General features: G+C 37.8%; 1 protein-coding gene across 3 annotated transcripts in view; it reads left to right on the top strand.

Moving 5' to 3' along the window:
* Positions 1–14,003, top strand: part of ADCY2 (adenylate cyclase 2) — a 223,684-nt gene that overhangs the window by 71,192 nt on the left and 138,489 nt on the right. For 2 of the 3 annotated variants that reach the window (XM_090137122.1, XM_090137121.1), the window contains one exon: positions 9,920–10,081. The exons of the other annotated variant lie outside the window; for it this stretch is intronic. In XM_090137122.1, coding sequence (XP_089993248.1) covers positions 9,920–10,081 — 162 coding nt within the window. The remainder of the gene's footprint in view (positions 1–9,919; positions 10,082–14,003) is intronic. 3 annotated transcript variants of the gene reach the window in all.

Below are 14,003 nucleotides of genomic sequence, written 5' to 3'. Positions count from 1 at the left end.
GGGACTGTTCATCTTGAGGAAGAGGGAGCTCAGGTGAAATGTTGTCTGTGTTTCTAAATACCTGATTTGGATGAGTGAGAAAAAGAGCCATGTTTTTTTCTCCGTAGTGCCCCTTGACAGGGGAAGAGGCAATGGATACAAATTAAAACACACACAACTCCATCTGAATGTTGGAAAACACTTTTTTACTGGAGGCCCGGTGGTCAAACAGTGGAACAGATTGCCCTGAGAGGTTGTGAATCTCCCTCCTTGGAGATCCCCAGAACCAGCTTGGACACTCTCCTGGACAATCTGCTCTAGGTGGCCCTGAATGATCACAGTGGTAGGCCTGATGACCTCTGGAGATCCTTTCCAACCTCTGGTTCTGTGATTCTGTGAAATCTCAAATAGGTAGCTCTAGAATGCTATTTAATCATCTAGTGTCTCTGATCTTTGCTTTAAAGGTACCTTTTTTATAGACAGATCCAGCATGAGGGATTGATAAAACTGTAGGTCTGCTGGTATATTGGGAAGGGCTAGGAGAAAGAGGGGAACCCAGAGAGTCCCTTCAGAGCCTGAAGCATTCATGGCCCTGCTGTCCACATCGATGAGTGCATCCACAGAGATAAGTATATTTATGCAGAAGGGTTCTGAGTGACCTAATACGTAAGCATTTGGGAAAACATGACTTCAGGGAAGTCTGGGGAATGATCTGAAGTGAGCAGATTCATCCTGTTATTATGAGCGAGGATGAGTTTTTACAGGCTCCTGGCACGACAGTGCTGCCAGGCTCTGATTCAGATGTGAAATGGAGGCTGCCTCTTAAAGATAACCTCTTGATGTGCTCACGTGTGAAGTGAGTATTGAGTGCTCTTGAAAGTGTTGTTCTGCTGGAGGACCTTTGCTAAGAAACTCCTAAATTCTCTCTCTCCTCCCCACTTTCAAAGAATGTATTCTATTTTTTTCATCAGAAATGCTATTTCATATAATTGTTTACATTTTTAAAGAATTTATAAAGTGTCAGTCTTCAAAGTTTTTCTGATTTATTTGCTACTGTATTTCAAATGCATATATTTATTCCTAGTTTTCAGTCAGGCATTATATCTGCCAATTTTGTTTGATACTTGTTATGACTTTCAGACTTGTTTGCATTCATTTCCAGTGCAAGTCCAGTAGCTGCAATAGAAACTTTGAAGCACTTTGGAACAGTCTTTGAGTTCCCAATGATGATAAATCCACTGCAGCATTGTTTTTGCTGTTCCAATGGTTGATTTCCATTGTTTTTAAAAGTGTACTTGTTTGTTTCTCACTTTGAATTTGTCTGTCAGTCCCCACTCTTCAGAATTTATTATATTTTTCACTAGATTGTTTGTTGCCTGTTTTGGTAGTTACCAAGTTTTAGTCTTCATATAGGTTTTGATTTACGTAACCATGTCTAGAAAAACAACTACCTATTTCATTATTGGAAACTAGAAGTAAACACTTCTGGCAGAAAAACAAGACTGGAATGGGAACATAGGGAAAAAATGATTATTGAATAATGATGATACCGATGCTGCAGTGAAACTGTGCTTTGTAATTTTAAGCATCGCAATTAATTGATGGGGAGAAAAATGGTAATTTAAGACTATAATTCCAAGAAGAACATATATAGAAGTTCATACTGTATAATTGTTTGGATCTCTCTTGATTTTCCCCTTTAGAAATCCATTAACTACAGTTTACTTCAGAATTCTGTGCTGTTATGTAGCATCCTCCTGAAGATGATGCAGCTTTGACTTGGCCAGGGTTAGAGGAATTGCATTGGACCAAATGTTGTTCTAGAGAATTAGAGAATTGGTTCTCTGGACTACTGATGGTTCCAAATCCTGTATGCCATTTAGCAATCCCATTCAATGAAAGAGAAGATTCTGAGACATGGAGAGCACCAGATAGTATGCAGTCAGTACATTCATAGGTCCATTATTGTGCAGTTATCTTAAAGTTTTCTTTTTCTGGCAGTCAACCTGTTTCTGTTCTAGTCTCTTTTCCTAATGGTTGTAGCTAATTTTTTGGCAGAGGCTGTAATGAATGTTTGCTTCCTGATGCCATTTAAACCCAGATTTCTAGACAAAAGAAATGAATTATTAGTTTGAAAGCTTCTCAGGAACAAGAACAAGTGATGATTTACAGGGTTGTTTACTACCTCTATGACAGTCATTAAGAAATAAAAGTTCATGTTTGGTTAAAATTAATGAATTAAGAGTTTATTGTGAACATAATTTTGTGAAGTACATTACAGCCACATTTTTCATTCTTGATTTTTATTCTCAAGGATGTACCTAACACACAAAAAAACATAGTTTTTATGTAAACTAAAATTTAGTTTCTTGTATATTATATCTTGTTGCTGCTGACAATTGGTATTTCCTATCACAACTCCCTTCTATCTACTAAATCTACAATGCTTTCTGTTCATAAATTGGTTGAACTTTCAATTTTTGTTCTGAAACCTAAACCTTACTTTATTCTAAAATCAAGGAAGATATTGTGTCATAAATGCTTCTTTTTCTCTCCCCCCCCCCCACCTTTTTAAAATAAAGTACCTTTGATTCTAAGCATAAGAACATAAATAAAATTCCTGCAGGGTCAGAGCCATTGTGCATCTGTATTCTGTCTCCAAGGATGTCAAGAGGAGCTGCTATTAAAAGACAGCACACAAGCTTGCTCACTTCCTGTGGTCTGTTCTTTTCATATTTCCCCAGTATCCACAGTTGTGCTAGAAATGTCAGAGGGTCCTGCCCTGTCTTTTTATTATTATCTTATGGACAGGTAGTCCAGGAATTTGCTTAATCTCTTTTGAACCTGGTGGTACACTGTGACCTCCTGTGGTGGTAAGTTCAAGAAGTTCACAGTCTGGTACGTAAAGATGTACTTTCTTTTCATCAGTTTTAAATCAATTCTGTAGTATCACTGAGTGCCCTTTTGTTCCATTATTGCAGGGCTCAGTGAACAATAGGCCCACCTTTACCTTTTCTAATGCTTTCATAATTTAAGACTTTCAGAGGTCATTCAGCATAGAAGGTCATTTTAGCACTCAAAGAATTTTTTAAGTGAGGAACGTTTTGTTCTTTGAATGTTGCCTGGCTTTTTAAAGTCCAAGTCAGAGGGTTTGACTTTTGGTATTCAAAACATGTGGACTGGCAAAAACCTTTTATGTATTTGCATCAGTTACTCTCTCTACAGAAAGTTTTTACATACGGACTGTAGTTTTTATAAATACCCTTCTGACACCTTAATACATACAGTGTATTAAATCATAAACATAGTAATTGCAGAAAATTTGTAAGATTAGTAGGTCCTGTCAATTATGTTATGAAACTTAGTTATTTGTTTAGAGAAACTAGAGTATCTTCTTTTGTACTATTATATGCATAGACAGCCTTTGAAATCAGTAGCCGTAATCCAAGTGTTATTCTTTCCAAGAGAAAATTCTTTAGTTACCTGTTAATACTCCTGTTACACAGTTAACGTCTGAAAGCAATCTTATAATGTGTTGGCCCACTTAGTGTGAATATTTGTAGTCTAACCATTTAACTGTGGGATCAGAATCTTTCTTGAATATACTATGAAAAGGTAGTGCAATTTCCCTAAAAGTTCTCCTGTCATTACATGTTTGTAAGAAGCTGTGCTGAACCAGAGATATTTCATTAATTATTGCCTTATTAATGCTGTGTGTCCAGAGCAGCACTTTTCCATAGTTCAGAGTGAAATAGCACAATTAGATTTACGTGCATATGTCAGCACTGAAATATCATACTCCTCAAGGGGAAATTGTTCTGAATAACATTGAGTGATTCTTCCATATTCCGAACAAGTGATGATTAACCTGTTAACACAGCGTTATGAAGGCTGACTAGCTGTGGAAATAGCGAGTCATAGTTGGAACATAACTTGTATAAAATGAGTGATTAGTGTATTTGTGATACAGTTGTTCTCAGTGAAAGAAGCAACAACTCCTGTGTTACTCCATTTGCAAAGAAGCACAGCTTAGAGTGGAAAATATGTTAAATTTTCAACTCCAAACACCTGTCTGGGTTAAGGCAACGTCACTTGGAAAAGCAACTGTCAACACCAGTGGGTTGTTCCATGGGCTTCGGACCTTCTACAGTATATGGCACTGGAGTCCAAACCAGGGATCTATCCAACAGTCATATCTGTGAGCCACTAAGTATTATCTACTTCATGCCAGTTTTCCTAGGTCACAATCATTGGTATGGTTCAGAGCCTGAACTGGCTGGCATATGTCTGGAGATACTGTGACAAAATAGCCATAGTTAACAGTCAGATTAGGTTTGATTTTTAAAAAAAGAAGTACTGTGCAATGAAGATCATTCCATTTTGCTAGATGTGTAGAAATGCATAGCTATAATTTTATGCTGTGTCCAGTATCAAGAATGAATTTCTGTGAGTGATCATGATCGCTGGTGATATCCCACACTGGACTGTCTTCAGGCCTATTAGTGAACATTCACTCTAGTCGCATCACTGCAGCAATCTGTAATTGGAAGTTTCACTGCGCTTCTGAAAGTAACTGCATAAAATCTGCAGAAAAATAGTCCATTACAAACCCATGTAGACAGCCAAATTATGGCAGCTCATCGTCCTTTAGATTGCCGTGGAAAAGAACACCCACTTACATAATTGAAGAAAATCTGGCACTTCTGAGAGAAAAGATGCCCAGAGCAGCAAACACACTCAAGGTTGGATAAGCTCTGACAGCCAAGAATCATGGGCAGAAGTCCTAGATACCTCTCAGTCAAAGCTGGAAAACCACAGGCTTCCCTGCAAGACATTAACTAAAAGTGAATGCTGTGTGCCCTGATGTGTAACATCAGTGCCCAAATACTCATCTCCAGGGTATGGAAAATGATAAGCTTGTCAGAAAAGCTTGAGAATAAAATTTCTAAAGCAATCCAAGTTCAGATCAGGACAAAAAGGCATGTTTTGACTAGTTAGTGGCAGTGATGACTCACATCAAATATTGCTTCCAGCACAATTTCAGAGCAGCTACAGGCTTTGTGGTTATGGCATACTTTGGTGGAATAGTTTGCTTTTAATAGTGTCAAAAATACTGCACTGTAAATTAATACTGCATTTACTGATGGGTACACATGCCAAGTATAGACATGCAATGACTCCTATTAGCAGTGATACTCTAGCTTTTGTTTGGCCCTGAAATGGTCAGGCTGTTGGACTTGATGGTCTTTGAAGGTCTCTTCCAACTGAACTATTCTATTCTGTTCACTCTTTCGGTGGGATTGTTGAATTCTTCAGAGCTTGGCATCACTTTGTGTTAGTATTTATATAATATTTATATATTCTGTCACTTCCCAGAAAAATATCATGAAAAAAGTCAAAGATTGCTGTACATTCTATGATTCAGTCCTGAAATCCCAACTCTTTCTACCTGAAGAACCACCACCCTACACAGAAGTCTTTGAGTATCAACTTCTGTAGTATCAAGCTTATATGTAGTGACTTCTGAAATATGTTGAGTATTCCCAAGCTTTACGTATTAGTTGTTAAGTTCTAAAGATGAAGGGTAAAGACGTTATATTTCATGGTACCTGGGGAGAATACTTTTGTGCCATGGTGAAATCAAAAAGGAATCTCTGTGATTAACAGAGTTCTCAACTTCTTGAATCATTAAACCACTGCTGGAAATAGAGAACAGGAATGTTGCCAAGAATCAAGAATGCTCGTGGATATGAGCATTTTAGGTGAGAAATTCTGTCTTAGCAATGCAAAGATGACTGATACCTCTTATATCTTCTCAGACCCAAGTTCCAAAACTGCATGTTGGCTATCTTCTGATGCACATTAAGCATCTGGTGTTTATCTATATGCCAGTATAAGAATTTGCAGATCAATTTGTTTTCAGTTGTTCTTTAACATGATTCTAATCCAGCTCAGCCTATTTGATGCTGAGTAACTGAGCATTTGAAGTCAAAGAGCAACTGAGGTCATCCCTGTGGACTGTGGCATGGCCTTTGATATGGTCACGTATTGGAGGGATGTGGATTTGAAGGGTGGACTGTTTGGTTGAGTAATTGGTTGGAATGTCACAGCCAGAGAGTTGTGGTCAGCAGATGTGTCCAGGTGGAGGCTGATGATGAGTGGTGTCCTCTGTCCTTGGTACCAGTGCTCTTCAACATCTTCATCAGTGAAATAGACAGTGGCATTGAGTATACCCTCAGGAAGTTTGCTGATGTCAAACACCAAGCTGCGTTGTGCAGTTGATACAATAGAAGGGAGGGATGCCGTCAAATGGAACCTGCCTGAACAAGCTGGAAAAAGGGGCCCACATGAATCTAGGTGAGATTTGAAGATGACAAGTGTAAGCTGTTTGAGTTGGGGCAATCTAAGATGTGTACAGACAGGGAGAAGAGCAGCCCTGCTATAATGGACTTGGGGCTCTCAGTGGATGAAAAGCTTGACATGAACCAGAAGTGTGCACTTGTATCCCTGAAGGCCAAGAGTATCCTGGGCTGCATCAAAAGAGAGTTGATTGTCCCCCTCTGCTCTGCCTTGTGAGGCCCCACCTGGAGTGCTTTGTCCGGGCCACAAGAATGATGTAGAACTCTTGCAGAGGTCCAGGGTGCTGGAGAACTTCTCTTAGGGAGAAAGGCTGGGGGAGTTAGGCTTGTTCAGTCTGGAGAAGAGAAGGATTTGGGGAGACGCCATTGCTACCTTCCTGTGCCTAAAGGGAGCTTATAAACAGGAGGGAGATGAACTTTTTACACAGGCAGATAATGAAAGGACAAAGGGGAGTGGTTTCAGAGTAAAAGAGAGGAATTTAGATTAGATGTTTTGAGGAAGTTCTTTACTCAGAGGGTGGTGAGGCCCTGGCATAGCTGCCCAGAGAAGCTGTGGGTGCTCCATTTCTGAAGGCACTCAAGGCCAGGTTGGATGGGGCTCTGGGCAGCCTAGCTGGTGGGTGGCAGCCCTGCCCATAGCAGAGCAGTGGAGCTAAGTGATGTTTAAGATCCCTTCCAACTCAAGCCATTCTATGATTTTGTGATTCTACAATTTTATGATTCTGTGAATGTGTATTAAGGGGGAGCTGAAACTTATGTAAAATCTTTCTGTTGGCAGTAGTGGAAGATAAAAATTCTGCATTTATTTTGTGTGGAGTTACTGTAAGTTTCTGTAAGTTACTCCATTTAAGCATATCATTTCTGTATTACGAAAGTGGAGCTGATGTTCTAGGCGCAGCTGAATATCACAGAAAATATTGCAATGCGCCACATTTTTTTTTCTGTTCTTAGTAGTATGTTTTATGTTAAGTTGTAACAGCATCGTATTTTACCTTATATCCACTGATGAGTTTTAGTGCCCGGCATATACCTCATGAGTCAGGTGGATTGTGTAGTCTGGCTATATAGTCAAGCTATATTCAAATGTATAAAATATTCAGGTCCAGTTCAATTAGAGAAGAATAACTTTTTATTTTCTAATAACAAAATTATCACAAATATGCAAATGACTTCTGCCCCTAGGTCTAAACTTGGGAACATTTAAACCTTGTTTTCAAAGTCCCTGGGACGTGGAGGTATTTGGAATATTTCTGCCAGAACTAGAGCTCAGGGTTCTTCTTAAACCAGTTTTTTTTAACAGGAGATGTGTCTGAGACAGCTGGTGTTACATGCCTTTCTGGTATTTAGCCTCTGGTCATGTTATGTCTATATTACAAGACCTTTCACTTTCGTTCTTACCACCTAACTAACTCAACTTCCTCCCCAGTGCTGATACCTTTTATCATGACATAGAAGAAAATGAGATTGCTTTAACATGATTTATTTTCAACAAAATCACATTTGCTTTCACATATGTTTTTTCCTAACTCTTAATATACTCGCTTATGAGTTTTTTATTATTATTTGGTCTGTTATTGCTCCAGGAATTGAATCTAAACCAACCAGTTCTTATCTCCATTTTTTTTCCCAGCCTTTCAAAGGCATTTCCCTATTCCAGCCTGACAGAACATTCTACATCTTTCCCAAGTTTTGAGATGAAAAAGTTAGCGCTCTCAGTATTACAGCTGATTTTTATCAGGCCAGTATAATTTGAAAACACCATACTTCCATAATCGTCTTCTTACTTAGAAGTTTTTAAAACCTCTTCCTTACGGTTAGTTTTATTAGCATCTGATCACAGTTAAAGCTTTCAGAGAGGATTGAAGAGAAATATCAAGTGCTTCTGTTCTTCTGTTTTCTTATACTAGCAGCTGATAGATTGAAAGAGTACAGTAACAAAGGTGTGTGTGTTTTTTTTTTTCTTCTTTATTTTCCTTTCAGTTCCTCATGGTTCTATTTTGTTTTGTGCCCTTAACATTTTGACTCTGTCCCTGTTTGCATTTGCTTCCATGTGATGTCTGAAGAGCTTGAGCTTCTGTCAGATTGGTCTTTTCCTGCCCTTCCTAGATGTGGTGATAATATGTTTTTAGGGTATGCCAGGTAACATTTATGTGTCTGCATACGGTGCAGGTTGGGCAGGAAAGCCATGAGGTACAAACATGTGGGCTGCAGAAGATGCCAATGAAAAAAAAAAAAATGATAAGACTGTGAGAAGAATGAAACTGCAGTACAAAGCAATGAGACTTGAGCATAAGGGATGATCGGGCAGAACCAAAAGGTTATCAGGAAGGAGCTGAATTAATTTTAATGGAGTAATTAGGGAAAGATGAGTGGAGAATAGAAATGGAATTCCTTCTCCATCCAGTTCCTTTTCCAAGATGGGGAAGAAGATGCCTCCACATTCTGGCAAGTACACATACATTAGGGTTCAGTTTTGGTTATGGAGTCATCAAATGCAGGAGTGAAGGAAACAAACTGACAATGAGAGAAGTAAGTAGCAAGTTATTATTGCTGATAGCCACTTGGGTTCTGTCTGAGTTGAATACTGCAGTTGTAGATGGTAGATGATGAACAGACTGATAAGTCAACTAAAACAAATGGTAAGGCTTACTTAGGGACATAATACACGGGCTGCTTACATTTACAGAAATGCCTACTTAAGTATGCAGAATCTTTCTCTCAAATCCAGTTGTGCTTGCTCAAATATGTGATGGAGTTTGGAACGTTTGTATACCATCAAATACAAAATCTTTTGCATGTGTAATGAAGGAGTACCTTGTGCTGGTTCAGTCTGGGATATGCATATGAAGAATTAGTTTCACAACATTAGTGTGGATACTAGTATCCTTTTCTAAGAAGCTATTAATAAATTCTGCTTGTGGACTGTGATTGTCTGAAGTTATTTTCCATGTCCAAATATATGTAGCGTTTTAATGGAATTTGACATACATTGTGTAGATGCACAAAATGCTTGTCTGAATTGAGGATTTTGGTACAGTCTTATATAACTTTACTTAATCTATACAATACTGTGTATTAAATTTTGATGTTTTAGTGCATCAAGATGAATGAATCTTTCTGCCTTACAATTCCTTAGACCTGTGGAATGATTTGGCAAAGTAATTGTTTTGCAATGCAGCTTTTAATCAAAAACCACTAATCACAGGAGAACTACACTCTTAACTGTAAACAGGATGGCTAATACAATAAAACCTTGAAAAAATAAACTTAAAGTCAATTTTGAAACGTTAGAATGCTTGACTTTCTTTAATCGTGAAGTTGAATCTTGAAACTGCACTTTTAAAATTATATATAATGCAATTTCCCCAAGATTTTCTTAAATTAGTTCTCCAAAATCAACCTTCCTTAGTGGTAAACAGAAATTTTCTTGTATTTATTAAACAACAACAAAAAAAACCCCAACAAAACTAAACAATGTATAACTTTATTCTGATGAGAGTCTAAAATTAAATGTTATTTTTTGAATGCTATTCCAGAATGAATTTGACATGCTTCTTTTTTTGTCTTGCTGTCTTGCACAGGTATCATTTTTCTTGTTCATTATTTTTGTGGTGTATACCATGCTGCCCTTCAACATGAGGGACGCTATAGTTGCCAGCGTCTTGACCTCTGCATCTCATACGATTGTCCTGAGCGTCTGTCTGTCAGGTACAGCTGTTATAAAGGAGCACTTGGTTTGGCAGGTAGGTGCTTTGTGAAATTAATGATTAATTGCATGCTTAATATCCCAGTAAGTAAGACCATGAGTTTCCCAATTGGTTCTTTTCCATTTCTAAATTGTCACAGACTCAATTCATAGCTAGCCACTCTCTAATCCTGAAGCTGTCAGCAGTGTTATGTCTTGCTGAAATACACCCTTAAGTGGTAGAATCTACAGCCACACACACAGTGCTTAACACTGTTAAAATTATCATTGATAATAAAAAGTTCTGTGGTACAGCCATACTCTGGTAGGTGCATTGCCACACATCTACATAAAACACGTTTCTTTTCTCCTAACCTCATCAAAGCCTAACTTGCTTTAAAAAAGAATTTTTTCAAAAAAAAAACCAACCAAACAAACATTCCTTAGAGTAGCCTTATCTGGGTTTGCTGCAAGGAAATTGCCCTCTTGAAGTCCAGCGTAGGGCTTGTCCTCCTTCTGTATTTCTCAGCCTTTTATTGGAATTTTACAGCCTCCTCCTGGCCAGGCTCACTGATTGAAGAGGGCAGACTGGCTGCAGACATTATGACATTTAGAAAATGCACCTGTATTTGCAGTTGGGTTTTGGCTTGTAACTCAACTCTAGCATTTTGCTAGAGGACATATCACAGAGGAATAATTAAAAAAAAATAAAATCCAAATAGTGGGAGTTGTTTTTCCTCTCTGTTCTGGAGAATATCTTTCAAATGGTGAAATATCACTTTTTTTTATCATGGTACTGTGATGAACCTAGGTGTCCTTGTTAGAGATCTGTAAAAAAAGAGTAAAATGTAAAAAAGTAAATTTCATTTTGAAAAGCATGTACATGCTTTTTGTATGTTGGTATCATCTCAGGGAAGCAAAATTCTTTTAACTTTTGCATTAAAATTGCAACAAGGCTTAAAAGTAAATTCATTTTTGTAAATCTATCAGAAGAACAAGGAGGGAAGACTTTGTCTTATTTCTACCAAACAGCATGAAATATGAAACAAGTAGTTTTGACTTACTGTTTAAGTTACACCATCCTTTTTTGAAAAATGTGCCTCAGAACATAACTTCAAAATTACACTGATTTTACAAAAGTAAATTGCCTTGTAATTAGTGGTTCAGGAAAATGCATTTTATTTCCAGACATGGCTGCAGACCCGTGTTATCTGGAGTATTGCAGTTGAAGTTCAATAAACAATAGATGTTCTCTGTAGAAATATTCAAGTGGTGAGATACGTGGCTTTGCATTTCTCCACTTAATTTAGGTTAGTTGTTAGTTGTTGCTGAGCTTGCTGAATTGTGCTGTATGCTAAGCAAGAACCATAGTCATCTGCAGTCAAAATATAATTTTAATAATTCATTGATATGGTATTGTTGACTGTATATAAGCTGAGGAGAATTTTATTCATGGTTTTGTGTTGACGTATAGGTTAGGGTATCAAAACATATTAATGCGTGTGCCACTCTTTCCCTATAAACGTTTTAGAGATGCTGTTTGCAGAACTTATTTATTTTTTCTGACCATTATAATCAGGAGCAACTAAAACAAGACTTTCAGAAGATGTTACATTTTAGAGACAGAATATCTCTAGAATCAAAAGAAATAAATTATGGACTCTGTTGCATCTTTGAGCTCTTCTGTAGCCTCCGGTTTCTTTCAGAAAGAGTGGAATCTTTGAGCAGTTTGTAGATTTGTTACAAGTATTTAACTTCAAGGATATTATTAATTTTCTATTCCCTCTTTGTGAAATGTATTAAATGTTGTATGTGCTTTGGCAGTTGATGAAAGTGCTGAGTGCACTGAGCTGTCATGGATATTGGACACGGTCATGGAAGGGACTGAAAGCCATTATCACAGCTCAGTGTGCATTTAGATGACTGTTTATACTATGTGTAAGCAGAAAAATGCTTTGTGTCCTTTTATTTGAAATGAATAAATACAAAAGAAACAATTGGTACACAGATATTGATTATAGTAAAAAGAGAAATAATGCTAGTCAATGATATGCCTCAAGTTATTTTAGGATAAATGTATGCAATTAATAAAAAACTGAAGTGGGATATAGTTATTTAAAAGGCTTGAAATGTTGAATCTTTTTTTTTCTGACCAAAAAAGGATGTTGTTGAGGCCTGAAATGAAGTTGTTTCACAGAGCTCAGTCACTAAAACCCCAAGATGAGGAACTGGCGGTATACTGACATTTGAAAGCTTAGAAAAACACACTCAGGGCTGAGCTCAGTAAATCCATGGTTAGGGAGCTGCAGTGAATTTTGACAAAAATATATTATTTTGATTTCAGGGCTACCGGTCCATCTCAGCAAAATAGGAAAAAGAAAAAAACAAAACAGGCAGTGAATGTGGTGTTTTTTCTACTATGTGCTTAAAAAGCAGAAAACTAGTAGTATAGCAAATCTTCCAGTGGGTAAATAACAGATTTAGCATACATGTGTATATATAGCGTGTATCCTTTTGTAAAGAGTATGTGCATCTCCTTTGGAACTACTTTCTGTATATTGGAAGACTCTTTAATTTCCTCTGAGTTTTCTGTTCTCTGGCCTGAAGAAGTTCTTTCAGTCTTTTTCAGATGGTGAATTCTCCTTGGTTTCTCTTCCATCTGGTAGCCCCCTGCTGGACTTTATTCAATTTTTCAGCATCTTCCAATCACTCTTGCTGGTAACCTGTAGCATTTTGGAAGTTATGCATAGCTTTAGTCCATCAGCAGAGGAAAATGGGTGTTTATGCTGAGCTTAGGCAGATCCTATCTTACTGATTTTGCCACTCCTTTTGTTGTCTTTTGTCAAGTGTTATACCTTTTTTTTTTTTTTTTTTTTACAAAATTGGCTTCAATAAAATTGAAGGGCTTAGTATGCTTAGATTATCAAGTGTTGGTTGTGGTCAGAGGTAAAAATTTCCTGCTGATATAAAGAATTCAACTCTCTCTCCTTATTACCTGACCTGTGTGTGTTTTCTGGGGAGGTGAGATCATCCCTGTGTAAAAACTGGCAGTAATGGAGACCTTCTTTCACAAGTCTTGTCATTTTTTTTTCCATTATTGCTGAATGTTAGTGTTAAAATGTTCTTCTTCTTTCCTAGTAGGTATTTGTCTGGCCTTGTTATTTAGTTTTCGTCTGCTAGACTTGCAGACCCAGTAGTATCCAATTTCTTTATCTCTCATGAGAGTACTTCCAGATTATCATTAATTCACCTCATAACCTTTTTATCAGTAAAATATTTATTTTAGGCAACTTTAATCAGTTGCCTGCTTTTATACTAGCTCACCCCTTCATCATTTTCACAGCTCTTCTCTAAGTCCTTCCCTGTGTTTCATCAACATCTTTCTTGCAGCGTGGATGTTAGCGATAAGGAACACTCAAGGAGCAGCTGCAGAGGTGCCAAATGCTGATGGGGGCTGAGCCCACAAAGGGGTTAGTGTGTGCTGGTGCTCAACACAGAGGCTTACAACTCTGTGCAGAGCTGAATGCACAGGAATGGGATCTGAGACAGCAAGGAGGAAAAAAAGAGTCCCATGTGCAAGCTTCAGCTTATAAAAAGCAACTGTGTATCTGTGTTCTTTTTTTTTTTTTTTCTATTGACAAAATTAATCCTATCCCTATCTAGGCACATAGTCTGGAATCCAGGACTCTCCCTCTTTCCACATGAACATCCTATACAGAGAATCCATACTATACAGGGTTTTCTGTGTGCTCCTGCCAGCCTTGTGGTCAGGACCACTGCAGAACACATCTCCATTTATGCTGTTAAGGCATTTGGCTCGGAAGACTTCAGCGGTTCAACATCCTTTTCAGTTACTGCTGGAATGAGAAGAATTTCACTGCCATCCCTTACCGTAAACACACAACCTATTTCTCCCAAAACCAGAGCAGATTCTGATCAAATAGCTGTGGTTTTCCTGATTTATTATCAACTACTCAGCC

The sequence above is a fragment of the Phasianus colchicus genome, chromosome 3, assembly GCF_987193195.1.
Source record: "Phasianus colchicus chromosome 3, bPhaCol1.hap1.1, whole genome shotgun sequence".
In the NCBI taxonomy this organism is placed as follows: Eukaryota; Metazoa; Chordata; class Aves; order Galliformes; family Phasianidae; genus Phasianus; species Phasianus colchicus.
The sequence above is the reverse complement of the archived record's forward strand: the minus strand, read 5'-3'. Positions and strand labels throughout refer to the sequence as shown.